At 40.1% G+C, this 18,902-nt stretch overlaps 1 protein-coding gene across 2 annotated transcripts in view; it reads right to left on the bottom strand.

Moving 5' to 3' along the window:
- Positions 1-989: 989 nt before the first annotated feature.
- CLSTN2 (calsyntenin 2) overlaps positions 990-18,902 on the bottom strand; it is a 368,030-nt gene continuing 350,117 nt past the window's right edge. Inside the window, exons 17-18 of one of the 2 annotated variants that reach the window (XR_013838896.1) lie at positions 13,762-17,155; positions 990-12,442 (exon numbers count right to left, since the gene is read on the bottom strand). Coding sequence is in view for 1 of the 2 variants with exons in the window: in XM_079975860.1 (XP_079831986.1) it covers positions 16,940-17,155 (216 nt within the window). In the remaining variant the exon portion in view is untranslated. Of the gene's footprint in view, positions 12,443-13,614; positions 17,156-18,902 lie in introns of those variants that run through there. The other variant, XM_079975860.1, reaches the window with a different exon arrangement.

Here is an 18,902-nt window from a genome sequence, read left to right as displayed (position 1 = left end):
AGGGGGGGGGGGCAGAAAGGGGAAGGAGTTTATCTTTTGATCTCTCTCCCTAGCCATTTCATGCATTCAAAGCATTCCCCATACCAAGCATGCAGTAACTATTGCCTCACACTCAGTATCATACATTTCGTCTCTCACTCATATATACATGCACACCTAAATCTGTTCCCTTTCCTCTTCCAGCCACATATGACTACGTTTTTAAATGAAGAGGACCATTTTCCTTTGGTCTGATTCCACTTATCATATTTTTCTGTGTATAAGATGAGGGTTTTTTATTAAGAAAGTAATGTAAAAAATTGGGGGTCGTCTTATACATGGGTAGTGCAGGGTGATTGTTGGCAGCCACGAGTCAGAGATATACAGCGGCGATTGGGTGGGTGATTGGTGTATGTGGCAAGGGCTGGTTGGGATTGGCTGTTGTTGTGGCAATTGCGCGGGAAATTTGTGGCTTCTGGATGTGATTGGGCAGATGATTGGTGTCTCCTGTGAGGCGTGCGCTTGTCAGCTGCAGACGGTCAGGCGGGTGAGCGGTTGTCGGCATTCCCCACCAAAGAAAGCTCCACAACTCTGGGCAATCTTCCCCCCAAAAGCTCAACAACCCTGGGCAATTCCCCCCCCCCATAAAAAGCTTAACAACTCTGGGCAATCTCCCTCCATTTTCTTAATTTGGAGTCCTAAAAAATCGGGGTCGTGTTATACACGGGGGCATGTTATACACTGAAAAATATGGTACTTATGAAAGGAAATGTATTTCCCTTCATGCAATGTGAATGGCAATCCCATACAGGGAAGACAAAGAAAACCGAACATAACCATTTATGTGAAATCCTAAAATCATATTTATTGGCCAATTCACAGAAAGTGCCAGAGTGATCACAAAAAAAATATGATTTTCTTTTTTTTAAATATACATATACAGGCCAAGTTTTTAAAACACAGGTTGGTTTTCCATAAGCGTTTGAGAAATCATGTGTTAAAAACCAGAATCTTTTACAATCTGAAATTCAGAATTTATTGTTCAAAGTGACAAAGATTTACATCACAAAGTTGCGGGTAGGAATGGCAAGGGCATAAAGAAACTTAATCTATCTACATAACAAATTTAATTTTTCAATTGTAATTTATTATGTGATCATTTCTAACTGTACATTTTGTTAAAGAATTTTCTTAAAAAATAACAATAAGCTGCAGATCTATACTATAGTCATCTTCAAAAAAAAGCATTCATATTCCCCATCTGAATTGCATATACTCATTGAACTCCTTTTCCTGCGTATATTATATAGATCCATCCTTTTAAAATTTCCTTTAGCACTTGCAACAAGATGCTTCCAGATGTTGTTTGATTGCCTCTCATGTACAACAATATATTTAAGTGTAATGAACAAATTAATGCAGAAGAGAATGATTTTCAGACACATAAATGGGCTCAAAACCAAGAATAGATGCAAGATTCCTTTGTATCACATTTGTTTTGTCTCTAACGGTGATCAGGGCTGTTCAGTAATTAAACTGGCAAAGGGTATCAAACCTTCAGAAACTGAAAAAAGAATGCCAAAGGCTAGAATTATTGCTAATCAACGTGAAGTAATGGGCCACTGTGGAAGCAAATCATACAAATTAAAACTTTTATGGGAAAAGCTACTACATGCTGCATTCTCCAATCTGGCAAACTAGCACTTTTACTGTCTAGTTAGTATGAAATACAGTGAAATGAAACTGTTCTGACCACTTCCCACATCCTGGCATTTCAATGTGGAGACTTGTGGAAAATATTGGCTGCTGATTGGTCAATGCACTAAATCATAATGGGTTGGAATCAGAGGGGCCCTTCCACAAGGAGAAGGCTTTTTTCACATTAAGAAGGGCCTTTTCTGGCACTTACAAGATCCTTGTATGAGAAAAGTGATATCCAGGGGTGTGCTTCCTTTTGTGGAAGGAACTGGAAAAGTTTCCTGCACTACATGTGCCACAGGGTCTTGAAATGCTCAATTGCAGAAAAGACGCACAAAATCACACTATGTCTTCTGCTTCCTCTGCATGACAATTCACAGAACAGCACCACTGCCAGAAATTATTCTGCTAGCCTTTCTCTAGAACCAACCTACACTTTTCTGTTCCCAAAAAATAGTAAAGAAAATTGTGGCGCTCGGTTTGGTTATTTAGTTAGCTAGTATCTCCCATGAATCTCAAGAAAGCATGCATGGGGCAGTCTCTCATCCACGTATTGATCAGACTTACTTAGCTTTAATATGGTAGCTAAGACTTCTAGACTTGCAGTGGGGAACCTCTGGCACATGGGCCACTCTTCACCTATCCCCTCAAGTGTGTGTGTAACATCTAAATCAGTATACAAGGCTGTTTTCCCCAAATGGGAAAATGTAGCATCCTGTGAAGGATGCAAAGGTGGGGTTAAACCCCTTTCCTCAGCAGGGAACCGGGGTAGCAGCCAAACTGAGCAGGGTTTTACAGCTGCTCACCAGTGGAAATCAGTTCAGCAGGATTCCATGCAACACCCTTCCTGATCGCCTTAAAGCACCTGCTAAAATAGAGGTTCCTCTCAGTGTTTCAGCAGACGGCTCCATGCAAACCTCATGGCAACTTCTGCTAAAATGATTACTCCTCCAAGGACCATGACCTAGCATCCCTTATCCGACTCACTTAAATATTTCTTCACTTGCTTTCTAGACAGAATTTTTAGACACGCCATTCTTATCAAACATCCCATTTTTATGCACTATTTACACACTCATGTGTTGAGAGAAAAAATGCCTGCTGAGATAAAGGAATCTTAAAACTGTGATAAAGAAAGTATTCAGCTTATCCCAGTTGTGCATTGAGTTGTCAGCTGGAATCCACAATCCAATTGTTTGCTACTATGGGTGGTTTTTAGGAGTTGGATACAGTGCTTTACAATACAGTACTTGCCTTTTTTGTCCTATCCTCATACCCTTTCTTTCCTTCAGTTTTACACTTTCCCCTTTCCCCCTTTGTATTGTGTTCTTAGTAATAAATTGTGGCTTTCTTTACTTTTTCAACAGGAACCCCATCTATTTTGCGTTGTTGTTGTCTGCTCACAATAACAATACACTGCGACCTTGACTTCATTAATTTCAATCCTGTTTATGTGCAACCGCTGCTTAGGCAGTATGTAGATCACAACATTTTCTACTGCGAACAATGAACATTAATCAGCTAGGAATAAAGCATGGAGGGCAGAATACAAAGTAATTCTGTAAGGAAATGGACTCAAGACCTTAATATGCAGAGGCGTCAACGTGCTCATCCAAGCAGCCATGGTAACATGTCTCTGCTGCCTTCTCCCTAGTGTCATGACAAAGCTAGGCACAGAACTACAGAAGGGTATCCAGCTACCTGGTGTCCAAACCAGCCATCTTACGCACATTACTTCTGTTTGGCAGAAGGTGCTAGGACTATTAGGAACATTACAGAAGCATACTGTCTTGGGAGCGGGACTTCATCTCTGCCAGAACACACAGTTCCAGCATCTCTCAGGTGGGTGCCATTGCGGGCCGCTTCCTGACAACAATAGTGCTGCTTGTTGAATATTATTCCATTTGAGGCAGTGTAAGCTTAATCCTGAGAACAGTAGAAGCAAGTCTTACAAGTTATACTACTATGTTTATCACTAAAAAAATTATGATAGAGCAGATAGATGGAATATACATTTTGTGCATAAGGATGCATGTGGAAGATGCCAGCATTTGTGAATCTACCATTACTGTTGGATGACTAACTCTTTTACCATTACTCTTACCACTTAGTAGCTGATTCTGAATACAAAACCAGCTTGAGTTTGTGGTATTACTTTATTGTCGAAAGAACAAACATGGCCTACAGCCCACAATCCAATTACTCCTGTGAAGCTCTAACAAAATGAAGAACTGTTATGGATGGAGTGATTTGGGTGTGGATGCCATAGTTAGACATGACTTTGTCTGAAAGCTGTTATTCTATAAAACAGAACATATCAATATGTCTCCATAGCTAAACTATCTGCATCGTTTTAGAACTATATATATTTTACCTTTGGAATAGATTACTTCTGCTTTTTTAAAAAAATGTTATTCTGCTTGTGATGGTTTTAGGCAGGAAATTGAACCTACTGATAGTCAATGTTTCTAATATTTTTAATCAATTTTTAAATATTGGTTTAACAGGCTATTATTTGAACTGGGTGCAAACAGCCCAAATGACTTTGTTGACTGAATGGTCAACAAATGTTATAAATAAATAATGAGAAAGAATGTTTTTGATTTAGATCAATACCATTTCAAAAACAAGATACAAAATTAAATGATCAGATAGAAACATGGTCTAATTCCTAGTCAAGTAGAATCAAAAGCGTTTTGAGGCAGCCTGAAAAAAACATACTCCCACTTCTCAAGCTGATTCCACTTTGAATTAATGAATGCTTGCAAACCTAGATTAATTGACCCTATTAAAGAGCCATGTGGTTCAGATGCTAAAACCTTTGGGAAGATTTCATAAAAGTCCTGTGAAATTTTATACCAAAGGAATGAAGTTGAAATATCCCTCTATTTGTTCTCATAGTAAAATATCTAACTACCGTATGTCCATATTAACATCTATTGAACATATGTCCATTTGAAGTAGTACACATAGACCATTTCAGAGAACAGGCAAGAACCAACATGAAAATACCTTTTCTTCATTTTCCTCTTCCCTCCCTGTCCCTTTCCCTTTGTATGTTGAGTGTTTTTAGCTGGTACATCTGGGGGTAGGGGCTTGTTTTAATGGAGTGCATGTAAGCTGCTCTGGGGGCCTTTTTAGATGATCAGCAGGGATACAAATGATGATGGTGGTGGTGGTGGTGGCGATGATGATAAATTTTCTGGAATAATATTAGTCTATTCTAAACTGCATCACCTTCATCAATTTAACACTTCCCACTGCACTTTATTGTCAAGTCAATAACTTGCGTGTAACCAAAAATATCAAGCACAAATGGTTGCATATAGAACCATAGAACTGTGCAGTTGGAAGGGAGCCTTAGGGTCATCTAGTCCAGTGGTTCTCAACCTGTAAGTCCCCAGATGTTGTTGGACTACAATTCCCATCATCCCTAGCTAGGGGTGATGGGAGTTGTAGTTCAACAACCACTGGGGACCCACAGGTTGAGAAAGGCTGATCTAGTCCATCCCCCTGCAATGCAGGAATCTCAACTAAAGCATTCATGGCAGAGAACTATCCAACTTCTGCTGAAAGGTTGAATCATGGGAGTCTGTTCTACTCTCGAACAGTTCTTACTTCCAAAAAGTTCTTCCTGATGTTTAGTCGAAATCTCCTTTCTTGCAACTTGAAATCATTAGTTTGGGTCCTAGCCTCTAAAGCAGTAGAAAACAAACTTGTTCCATCTTCCATGGGACAGCCCTTTACATACTGGAAGATGGCTATCATCTCCTCCCAGTCTCCTATTTACCTGGCTAAACGTCTCTAGACCCCTCAACTGTTCCTCACAAGGCTTGATTTCCAGGACCCTTTTATCAACTTGGTCACCCTCCTCTGCACACATTCCAACCTGACCTTTGTTACTCTGATTGTTCAGACACTCTTCTATTCTACCTGCTTTCACACCACTCAACTTTCAATAAACTTACTTTCTCTTTACACCATTGCCCAATTAATCTTGGGTCTTGCTGATTCTTCAAAAATCAAAAGGTTACTACTAAAATACCAGTGTTTACTGTAGATTAAAGTAACGCATGAGCCTGCCTTTTAACATTGTTCAGAAATGTCAGATTATGGCAGGCAGATCAGTTTAAAATTGTCACTCCGTTTCCATTATTAAAAGATACTGCCTGGCTTCTCGTATATTTCTGGGCACTATTCAGAGTGCTGGCACCTTCTCGCCTCTGATATATATGAACTTCCGGGGATCTACTTTGGGAGCTTACATTTCAAAATATAAGTAGGTGAAAGGTATTGGGAAGACCTGCTCTTTAGTGGTGCTTATAGAACATACTTGCATGCTGTAACATTAAAACTGTTTAATTTGTGTATACTTTTAATAGCTGAGCTGGGAGGGGACTAATGCTTCCATTATTGTTTTCAAGTGTCTATGTTTCTCTTTAATGTCATTGTTGAAGAATACTATGAAGTTTTTCATTTGGTTATGATTGCAAGACACCTTGGAGTCTAGACAGCATGCCAATATTTCAAATAAAATAAAATCCTAATAAAAGCTGTCACTTACCACTTGAAATAATTATAAGGGGAAGTCTCTGCCAAGGTTACTTAAAATGTTTGTACAATGAGCCTAAGAATCTGATCACCACACATTATTGTGTTACACCACAAGCAGGGTTACAAGAGCACTTTAAGACTATGGCTTAATTTGCTACCACAATTGGCTGTGGCAGTACAAAGCTTCTTATATTAATCTGGACATTTGTTCTGCTGTGGCTATTTTTCTATATCATATTTTACTTCTTTATGCATTGCTTTGACAGGATGCAGTTCTAAAGAGTGGCTTCACAATACTTTAAATAAATAATCTTGGTTCTCTGGTGCCCTTTTGTAGACCAAAGGACATCATCCAATGAAGGTATGAGCAGGCTTGAGAGAACCCCAAGGCTGTCCGAAAACAAAACCATTAGGGCGAAAAGTATTTATTTTGGTGGGGAATACCTCAAAAGAGCCCAGTGAGGATTGGGTAGGGGTGGGTGTACGTGCCAATTTCGCTTTCTCGTTTTTCCAGTCTTTCTTTCAGTTTTCCACACTGCCACAACAGTTTGCATTTCTTTTTTATCCACATACTACTGCAATTTTCTCCTAATGTACCCATTTTTGTACTCAATTTTGCCTAATAGCTACATTTTTACAAAGGATCTTTGCATGTTATTTAAAAAATATAATGGATGTTTGTATGTTATTTTCACCAACATGCTTTTTTTTTGCACTCTTTACCCCAGTGTATGCATTTTTGTGCAAATTACTTGGCTAGATAATTGTACAGCAAAATTCAAATAAGTGTTACTTTCAAAAGATGACAGTGTTTTTGTTTGCATATTGTTTGGGGAAGAATGAATTAGGTAAGTTTGCCTTCAATTCATATTGTACTGAATTTCTCCCGCATCCCTAGATCTGTTTAGTGGGCATCAAATGCTGCCCTATAGTTGAGAGGGAGAAAACATAAAACAAGAATAGGGAGTTTTGAGTGAAGTAGCTGGGATCCTGAATAGGGAGCACTCTGCACTGTAACATTATTTTGCAAGTCTCACTTGTCAGACATCAAATTTATGCCTCAGGAGAAAAATTATTATACAGCTGGCATCTTTGTCCAAAACCCAGTTGAACTAGCATGCATTGATGAAATCTGATTGGATGGAGAAGGAATGAGTCTCTGTTTCTTAAATCTATTATCCAGGTTTCATAACACCAGTCAAGACTTGAGGAGTGAAGAGAGGGTGGCAGCTGTTATTTCTATGGATTTAATGCCCTCACCCATCATGCTTAAGTATCCTATATAACAGACAGCCACATTTTCTTGGTCTAAGAATGTAATTTCTTGTTTTTATACACTCATTCCCAAAACACTATGGCTTTTCTTCACAATACTTGGGATTAAGCTTACTTTACAGATGTGAGGTTTCATTCTATTAAACATTTTCCCAGCACTCTGCAGCCTCCACAGCTGCCTGGACTTCCTGGGCTTCCTGATTGAAGTCTGGAAAACCTGGAGGGTTTGCCACTCCTCGCATGCCTGGGATTGTGTGCTTGCCAATTTGGGTTTGCCTTTCCTATTGCTTAAAAACAAACTAAGAAACAAACTGATTTATTTTAAAATGAAAAGTCTTCACTTGAAAAACAACAGCAGCTGACTGCTGCACAGTAAGTAGTCGCTCTGTCTTCTTGTGCTTACAGAAAAGCCCAGCTGAGAATGTCGTGAGGAGTTCAGTAAAGGCAATCACCCAGGAAGGCTGTACACTGTAGACCACCAGAAAGATGATTGGTAGAATGAAAGAAACGACACTCGCAAACACTCCTTAGCCACCTTAAAAGTAAGGTAAGCACAAAACCTTTTACCTACAACAATTTCAAAGAATTGTTTAATGTGCTTTTGAATGCAGCGTCTTCTTTCATCAACTGGTGACAAATGTTTTTAAAAATGGGTTGAAGAAACTTTTTGGCATCGCACTTGTAAAGAAGAAGCATTTTACTGCACCTAGTGTTGTCAAAGCATACAGTTGGAGACGAAGAATATAAAACCCTTGCTTTTGGAATATTTAGGAATAAGTGGCATTTTTTAAAACAGAACAATTTCAAACTGCAAAATGCATACTCATTAAGAACTGTGACTTTCCTGCATGAAGAGACATTAAGAGCCAAGTAATAACTGACATAGGGGATGCGGGAGACGCTGTGGTCTAAACCACAGAGCCTAGGGCTTGCCGATCAGAAGGTCGGAGGTTCAAATCCCTGCGACGGGAGGAGCTCCTGTTGTTCAGTCCCAGCTCCTGCCAACCTAGCAGTTTGAAAGCACATCAAAGTGCAAGTAGATAAATAGGTACCGCTCCGGCATGAAGGTAAATGGCGTTTATGTGCACTGCTCTGGTTTCACCAGAAGCGGCTTAGTCATGCTGGCCACATGACCCAGAAGCTGCGGACAAACGCCGGCTCCCTCAACCTATAGAGCGAGATGACCGCACAACCCCAGAGTCGTCTGCGACTGGACCTAACGATCAGGGGGTACCTTTACCTTTACCTAATACCTGACATGACATATTACAAAATCAGAACTATGTGCCTTTTCACTCTGCTCAAGGGAATTGTGACTAAAATTATCTCACTTGGGTGGCCAGGCAGTACCAAACAGCACTTAACATTTAATAAGGTTTCCCAGAACTCCTTAATACAAAATAGGGAAAACGATAAACATAAAAATGAAACAGCAACATCTGATGCTTTCCTTTTTGGCAAGATCAATAAGAGCATTCAATATCTCCTGGTTCCTCTTTATTTTCTTTAGTAATTCTGAAATGCATTTCATCTTGTTAAATATCCTTTGCAGAAAATCCAATTAAAGTGGACAAAAGAACAGTATTGGGTTTAGATCTGATTATCCATATGTGTATATTTCTCTAACTTTAGAAGGATTTGGATGCAGTTTGCACAGAAAGGAAGCGCAGCAAATCTCTGATTCATAGCAAAATGGATAGATAATTTCCTATGCATTCATTTGCTTCCTGACATACTCCTTGAAAAAATTCTTTAACTACATAAAGTAACTCTGTGATTTGTGTTTAAGGAAAGCTGATGCACAAATACGCTTGAAAAATGTTCATTTCCTTAGGGATTCTTTTCAGAAGACAACATATCTCAGATCTTCTAAAACACATTCACAAAATCACACTATTAATTTTCCTGTAGCTATCTTTAAATTGAACTTCTTTGGTTAGGTGAATATGAAGAACTATGTCATGGTTACTGTTTCCGACAGCAGTGCTTCAATCTGAGTTATATGAATGTGTGTCCCTTCGCTTCGCTCCCCTCCCCATTAAATATTTGAGGGGCTGCCCCCCTCAAAGTTGATGTGCATTGCCATTCCAATGGTGTGCGTACACTGCATCATGTGATTGATTATGTGGGGTGGGGCTTACCTGCCCCCCCCCGTCAATTATACTAATGGTCTGAATGCAGTATGATGGGAAAGGCAGATTTTCAAGGGTGACTGGATCTGTACCTAGACTTCAATGACACTAGCATTTCACCCAAAGTCTTGGGGATAAGTGTCCAAATCATGCACTCAAAATTATGAACATTATAAATACACACACACAGAGAGGCAACTTATGTTTTCCATTTTTTTCCTTCAGCTCATTTTCTAATATCCTCTCTAGATCTTCTTGGAGGAAAGGCACAATACAAAAAAGTACTAAATAATATAACAACTGCATTCTTTAGGAACGTGGTAACTACACAACTTCAATAACTTATTAACCTAGCCTTGGAGCACCATCAAGTTCTTTCTTCTCCTGCCTAACAACCATTGAAGGCAAAAGACATTGGAGGTTCTTTAATTCAACACTTGCATGTGGTCAGTCAGAGCCAACATTTAAGTAGACTGCAGCACAGGAAGACTGTAAGAAGATACCAATTAATTAATTTTCAGCTGCCATCCTATACCCCTCACCTGGAATTAAGCCCCATTGAACTCATTGGGGCATACTTCTGAGTAAACCTGCATATAGGATTACACTGATTAACATCCATGATTCTTCTCCTGAGTGCTTTTTTTCTAGAAAAAGAGGTGCCAGAACTCACCATGAACGCCTCCGTTGTTCTCTTATAATGGCAATGGCACCCACTTGAGAGGTGGTGGAACTGAGTTCTGGCTGAAAAAGGCCCTGCTTCTCCTATTCACTAAGATAACAATAATAATCATAATAATCTGGCAAAGACAAAGCAAACAAGCGAAGCGGCATAATTTTTAAAATATACGCCATAATTTGCCCAAAGGGGATCGTCCAATATTTATATTAATATGTTACCAACATTGAAATTTCACTATTGTTGCTGTGATAACTTTAAAAAGACTGATTACTCTGAGGTTCTGGCTGCCAGTTTCCTCAGGCTCATAAAACAAGCAGGTTTTCTTCTGCTGTGTTACTGACAGGAAAAAAAAAACCTAGTTACATTTCATGTGTCACATTTCAAATGGCTGCGACACCTTTATTCCTGTCCAAGGGATATTTGCCATCTGTTGCTGGTACAGAAGTACCTGAGCAAGGAAGCAGAAAAACAGCACACAGAACACTGGAGGGGAAGAGAAAGCAACTCACAATGGCAGAGCAAACATTAATCACAAAAATTGGGATGTTAATCATATGGCAGGCATCAAGATTTACTACACGCGGTTCCTTTCCCTCAAACAAGGCTGCTGAAAATTGGCTACATGAAAATTAAATTGCGCTATGAGCATTACATTGTTATTTTCAATAAACAGGCACAACTCTCACACATTTATAATTAATATAATCAGCTGCTACCTGGAGGGTGTGCATTGGATGATCATATCTCAGTTTAATAAATCAAGATAGGAACAAGAGTTTTGTCCAGCTACTCAGACCCTTCATGGCATGAGCAGTCAAACCATATGATTAACCATAGTTCCCCATATTATTCAAAAGTGGGAATTTCAGTTACCAGCCATGAAGCAAGTCAGGATATTGAATCAACTTCAAACCATTGTTTTAATTACCTGGGCTTTTTCCAAAGCAGATAACCATAGTTTCCCAGTTTCAATGATATGAGACTCTACGGTTAATAACAAATGTCCTTGGTTGACAGCTCATGCTGATTGAATGGGTGTAAATTAAGACAAAATTGGAAACTATAATTAGAATCTTCCTGGTTTGGTTGCTTATCCATGAAGGGAAGAGCAAAGGACCTGCATATGCTATGCAGGCAGAAAGCTCATTCATACCTCAGTTTTATAAATCAAGATAGGATTATCAGAACATGGCCTTCGTAAAATGTGCCCATTTTCTAATCACTTGGTGATTACAGAACCTGTGGTCTGGTTTGCGAAACTTGGCTTAATGAGCATTCTCAGGCTCTAGAGGGAAACTTTCAGAGCTTTGCTCCTCTTTTGCCTTTCCTTCTGCTGTGCTGCATGGAGCTAAGCCAACACTTGGCTTATGTGTCGTCCAACCATGACTCATGGCTATCTGCTTTTCTCACAAATCACAAGTTGGAACCCTGAGTCCTTGTCCTTTTTGCATGGTCTCACTAAGCCTAGGTATGGCCCAGCCTCCCATCAGGCCAGCTTTGCTAAGTAGCACATGTTGCACTTCAAACAGACTGTAAGAAGAGGAATTAAATTCACTTGATGGGACAAGTGATTTTAGTTGCTGAATCATATGATACATATTGTGTATCTGTTCCTAAATTAATTATAATGATTTTTTTTTCCTTTCCTTTTCTTACCTTGCCCTTTTTGTGCTCATGACCTATTATCTGACCACTCAAATTCACAGATACACCTTGTAACACAGATCTTAGGATCCATGTTCATACCAATGATATCTCAAGTGCCTTTAATTATTTAGGCACCACAAAATTCCCATTGTATCCTAACACAACTGGGGTTCCTTGGAAACCGCTGTCCCTGAAGGCCTTGGACCTTAGTTGCTGAGCATCTAGATATCAGCAAGCATGAAGCTATGTGCCTGCATTTATTAATGCCGCTCCTTAATTGGAACAAAATGTTGGCAAAAGCCATAACCCTCAAAGTCTGCACTTGGCTTAGTGGCTTCCCAGATAAACTTATTTGTGTCACAGATTTGCTCCAAATATCTTGCCTACACTTGCCATTAGCCCTCCTGCTGCAAGCCCTCTTTTTCTTTCAGCCTTCTGACCGCCCTCTTGTTCCTAAATGCTGCAAGTTTTGTACCTGAAAAGACAAACTTGTACCTGAAAAGACAAACTTGAGTTTATTCTTCCTCCACATCATGATGCTTGCATTTATTGGTTGGCCAGTCTTCTAACAGATCTAAGATGGACAATGACACTCATTTGGTGTGCCCAGTACCTTCTACTACATATCTATGCATTTACAAATGGAACATTTCTGCTAATGCACCCAAGGATTATAAACCACTCCACACATAAACATGATCAAGCCAAGCATCACCCTCTCAAGCACAGGGAAGAAAATCAGCTCTGTAGACACAGCAACCATATACCCAAAGCATCCCAAGACCTGGGACTTTGATGCAGCAAACTATATTGGTCTTATAGCACACAAAAGTGTAAATGTATATCTCACTCTGAAAGACCACAGATACTCCTATGGAGCACAGGCAATCTCAGTACAGATTAAGATAGATATCGCAGAAAGAACTGGAGTAGCTCTGGTCAACCGAAGTGTTTTCATTAAATAGAAAGGCCGCATGTTTCTGAGAAGGTGCGAATGCCTGAAATCCTTTCTTTGTTTTTGATCCCTAAATAATTGATAGTTTTAAGCTAAGAATCGAGATAGCACCTTGTAAACAAGGAAACAGAAATGAACAAAAGGAAATATAAATCAATGACTGTCAGAAATACTGCTGAGAACCAGGGGAGGGAGAATTTAGCACAGTTCTTCCTGTTTTCACCATTACTGTAGAATTCTAGATGAAAATAAGAGTTTCTCACTATATGAAGCAGAACTGGTAGAGCATTTAACTCAGGGTTAAGGAACTGAGATGTTGTTAGACTCCAGCTTCCAGCATCCTCATCCAGCATAGTCAATGATCAGAGGTTTGCAGTCCAGCAACATCTGGACAGCCAAACATTCTCCACCCTGATTTACATGGATGTATCATGCAAAGTATGTGGATGATAATATAGAATGCATTGAAACGTAAGAGCCTAGCAGGATCCGGCTGCTGGATCAGGCCAAAGGCCTATCTAGCCCTGCATTCTGTTCTCTCAGTTGTCCATAAGCAGAACATGAGCAAAATAGCACTCATATGCAGAGTACAGAACAATTGTGTAAAGCTACTGTGGAGGGAGTATTGGCTTTGAAATCAGAATCTGGAAATATTTACAATTTTAAAAATAAAGCAACTTTGCCTTCCATAATGAACCAGCATAATCTGAACAGATTTATTTTTAATAACTAATTACAGATTATTGGTATTTGTTTGAATGCCCAGGGCAAGTAGATTACAACGGACTTGTCTGTGCAGCTTTAATACAAGTCTTGCATGTTAGACTTTCATCAGGTACCTTAGCATTTTTGTTCAACATATTCATTAAAACATTCTCCCATGTGGTTCTCTTGAGAAATACATTGTTCTTTCTTTCCCTTTTTAATGTAAGAAGTGCAACCAATGTTAACAGATTTAACAATTCAACTCGACACTTGTTAGCCTACAGAGTCTAATTGATTACAAACTTCTGAATGTAAAAAATAACAATGAATGGCCTATTCGTGAAGCTGAACTTTGCCTTTCTTTTCCAGTCAATTGCGGATTAAGAGAGCAATTCTATCGCAAGATCTACTGGGATGGACAGGTTAGGTAAGTGGATCTACAGCTGAGCTAGTCAGGCTATGCCAGCTTAAACCCCCAACCTCAGCTCCACCAGATATATACTGGTGTATCTCCCCCGTTTCAGCTAGCCTGGCAAACCTTAAACCAGCATAAGAAAACAGGTGTTCTGTGGGGTGGGACCAGGGTGGGAGGACTTAGGCTAGATCCTAAGTCCATTCAGCTCAGTCATGTTACCTGGCGAAGAACACTCTTTTAAAGGCTTGCTTCCCCTCTGCCAAGCCTAAGCCTCGTCATTCAGAAGTAGCCCCACTGCTGAACACAGTTTGGACTGGGTGTAACTTTACACCATCTTGACTTACACAGGCTTGCTTTACACCAGCATATTGTGTACAGGATTGCTTCCTTCGGGTGCATCCGAATGGTTGAGCACTTTTGAGTATCATCAGAATTTTGACACACAAGCGTGTCATTGTCTTCTCTGGACCTCTATGAATCCACATGGGGATGATAAAATTTGCTGCAGTTCTCAGAGTTAATTGTATGGCAATTCTTATGCTGGTTTGGTAATCAGAAGGAAACTTTTTTTTTTAGTACAGAAATTGGTGTAACTTAAATTTAAAAATTCAATTTATATTTGGGAAGTGTTAATTTATTGTCAGAACATTTCATGTAGGCTGCTAAAACAAAACAAATTTAAATATTGGTTCCCCCGCCCCCAGCTTACTTTGACAAAGAAATATGGATACATTCTAATACAGAAATTATTTAATTGAGGACTTGTCCATGGGTTAACTAAGAAGGCAAACCCCACACTACCTTTAACTCTCATTTCCCTGCTTCTGCTTTAAAATGTTTCAGACCTGATTCATTGGCATGAAAGACCTATGGGCTCATGCCTGGATAATATTTAATCTCATAGTGCTCAAATGAGACAATGCAGCTGTCCAGATAGATTCTCTTTAGCCCATCCTAGCTTCAAAATGGCACTCCTATCCATGAACCTTAGAATGTCTATGGTCTTAAACTCTGGCAGCTAGGTAGCAGGAAAGAACTTCCTTCCTTCTTTCCTATATTACAGCTCAGTGGTTAAGCACCTGATTTGCATGCAGCATGTCCCAGCTTCAATCCCAGGCACCTCCAGTTAAGAAGGATTTGCTAGCAAGTGACGGTTTCTGCCTGAAACCCCAGAGAGCCATTGCCAGTCAGATTAGACATACTCGAAGACAGATGTACAAATAGTCTGACCTAATCAGAGGCAGCTTCCTGCACTCCCTTTGCTCAGAACCTATTCCTGGAGAAAATAAAATAGCAGCAGAAGCTTTGCTCTACCAAACCCCACAGACTGCTCTAACCTCTGTTAACACATTGATGCTTTCTTGTCACAGGGTGATGAGATGGCATTCCCCCAAAACTCAGGTTGAGATAAAAAAGCAAACACAAAAACCTTTAGGGGAAAATATAAAATTAGAAATTGGAAACTAAAAAACAACGTTCGTTGCTTCTGCATCAAAATGCATTGGCTTCTATATGTCTAAAATATGCACAGCATCAAGTAATGCAGTGTTCCACAATCATGTAGCTGCAAAGACAGATAAAATTAAGGGGGTGGGGTTATACGACAAACCACACAGACATGCCAATGCCTTTTCAACATTTAGAATACAGTGGTTGAAGGGAGGGAACCAAAACTACCCTATACTATAAACTGCATTTCCTCCAAAACTCTACTAGTTGTTTTTGCTTTAAAGTTCTGTGTTTCATTATCTTGCACTTTCCAAACATGCCTTTCCTTCAACAACAAAAATGAAACCAGTCTGGGGTTTAGATGAGAGACCTTTCAGCTGTAGCCTTGTTTGCTTGGTGACCAATATATTTTGGTAGAAAACAGAACATACCAGTTCTAGCTGCAGGAATAAAATCAGGGTCTTTCTTTCTAATATGTGCTAGGGAAACTTCCCCTAGGCTACATATGTTTAGCTCCATACACACAGCACTTGTCTAAATCTCAGCCAAGCCCAGCTATTGTATAATGCTGCCATAAGGTATGCCAACAAAGTAATGATTTACAGTGCAGAGAATAGATTTTCTGTGTAAATCAGAAGCAAAGGTCTTAACCCAAGTAACACTCCAGTCAAACCTATATTTTGCATGATTTTGGTTCATCTGTGTGATAGAGGGAAAAGTCATCACATCCAAAGGTATCAGCTTATAGGATTTTACAGCTGAGTATGAGTAGGTGGATTGGATAAGTATTTTCCCCTTGGCGAGTTTGAACATTAGCAGTGAAATTGATTATCCATTCCTGTGTTTGTTTGGGTGTATGTCACAACCACACCCACACACCCAATTTAAAGTACTCTGAATCCCTCTTGCAGAAGGCAATTAATTAAAACAGAACAGTGGAAATGAGAGCAAATGAATGCTGCCTTAATGAGTAGCACCTACATTTTTTCCTTCAGAACATAGGATTCTTAACCAAAGTGGAACCAAACCCAGAAAGGGGTATGTCTACTTGGACTTGAATTCACTTAAATAGAAAAAGAAAAAGAAAAGCTGAATTGTATCCTTTATGGTCTGGCAAACAGGACTTTTGCATATTCTTATTTATCTTATAGGGAGAAGTGGTAAGGAACATATGGCGTCAGGTTGGTGTTATCACAGGTGAGACATAAACGGCTGTACCCTGTGCTTTTACCAAGTGCCCATTACCCATACACTAGGAAAGGAATAACTATCTGGAGCACTTTGATACAACTACATCAAATTCAGGCAATGCAGTTCTATCATCTGAAGTCAATAGAGTTAAATCCTGCCAATTAACTCATAGATCCAAGATGAGGTTGACGCAGTAGGATTGACTCAGAAATACACAGTATTGGTGTATACAAAAGGAGCAATAAAACTAAGGGTTTCTAGTAGGGTAGTGTTGAATCATCCCACTCCAGCTGATCTTGCCTGGTTGCATTTTGTTTGTCTCCTTTATTTCCAATAGCTGCTTCTTCTTCCTCTTCCTCCTCCTCCTCCTCTTCTTCCTCTTCACTTTCATCTGATTCAGCACTGGTTGTATCTTCCTCTTCCTCTTCCTCTTCTTCGCTTTCTTCTTGTATATGACGAGGTTCTTCATATTTCTGTATTGTGCAGGAACACAGGGAAGAGCTGCTATTAAGAGATTAGTTGTACTACTAAAGGCTAAAAACGTAATGGGGGAAGAAGTTTCCTGATTTTAAAAGTGAGATGAAGTACTAAGAAGCTGGGATTTTGCCTTCAGATGCTTCAATACACAACCATAATCTGACAGCTGCTATTACCCTAATGGGGCTGTGCTGGACTGCATGGGAGACTTATCTATCATGTGATAAGTGAAACTGATGTTCATTGCAAGAGGGGGCAAGCTAAAGGATAGAGCTAGAAAACAAAGGTAATTGAGGTGTCAGTCAATCACATATGACCTGAAGTCTTCTCTAAAATAGCAAACTCAGCTTAAAATAATTATTTATAGAAAGCAATTCTACTGAATAATATCCACCAGTGCCTGACTGACAGAGAGCTCCAAATAATTAAAGATGATCAAACAAGGTTCCTTTCAGTAATGTGACTGAAAAAAGAGCTGCATATTGACAAAAGTCAAGACCAAGCTATCGTCCTCTTCAGTTTATTAATCTTCTGTAGTGTAACAGCTGCCATGGTTTATTCCCTCCCACGATCACTACTATTAGATTGCCAGGATCATGTGGAAGAAGCCCATGCTGTGGCTCCAGTTCTAACATTTTGCTGGTGTTAGGATGGAGCTGCAGAATGGGTTCATCCCATATGACAATGTGACTCCAGTATTATTAAGCTGCATCTTTCATACAATTAAAACCAGAAGGGACACACTGAGGCAGCTACACTGCTGAAAATAATATTGCAGGCATAGGCAAACTCAGCCCTCCAGATGTTTTGGGACTACAATTCCCATCATCCCCGACCACTGGTCCTGTTAGCTAGGGATGGTGTCTCCTTCGAAGACAGAGGTCCTATGGCTAGGTTGGGATGGTATGGGGATGAGGGACCAACTGCCTTCTCTTGTGGGGGCCCAATTAGTGCCATTGCCTTCCGTTAAGAGTTTGGGTGTAATCCTTGACGCCTCCCTTTCCATGGAGGCGCAGGTTACAGCAACAGCTAAGGCGACATTTTTCCACCTTCGCCGCATCAAGCAGTTGGTCCCTTACCTTTCCCGCCCCGACTTGGCCACAGTGATCCATGCGACGGTCATCTCCAGGCTTGACTACTGTAATTCGCTCTATGCGGGGCTGCCCTTGAAGCTGTCCTAGAAACTCCAGCGGGTACAGAATGCTGCAGCGAGGCTCCTCACGGGGTCTCTGCCATGGGAGCATATTCACCCAGTGCTTTTCAAGCTGCACTGGCTCCCGGTGGAGTACAGGGTCAGATTTAAGGTGCTGCTTTTGACCTTTAAAGCCCTTCATGGCCTAGGACCCTCGTACCTACGGGACCGCCTCTCCTGGTATAGCCTCAAGGTCCATAAATAACAACACCCTAGTGGTCCCGGGCCCTAAGGAAGTTAGATTGGCTTCAACCAGAGCCAGGGCCTTTTCAACTCTGGCTCCGGCCTGGTAGAACGCTCTGCCTCATAAGACCAGGGCCCTGCAGGATCTGATTTCTTTCCGCAGGGCCTGTTAGACAGAGTTGTTCTTTTCCTTCTCCTCCTGCGATGAGGCTACATTTTAATATTTTGATGTTCCATTATTTTAATGTTGTATTTTATTTTTGTTTTTAAGTTGTAATCATTCATCTTGTTTTTATTATTGCTTGTAAGCCGCTCTGAGCCCAGCCTTATTATTATTATTATGCCTGTAATATTGGAAGCAGTTCTTA

Source organism: Podarcis cretensis (assembly GCF_951804945.1).
Source record: "Podarcis cretensis genome assembly, chromosome: 5".
Lineage (NCBI taxonomy): Eukaryota > Metazoa > Chordata > Lepidosauria > Squamata > Lacertidae > Podarcis > Podarcis cretensis.
The sequence above is the reverse complement of the archived record's forward strand: the minus strand, read 5'-3'. Positions and strand labels throughout refer to the sequence as shown.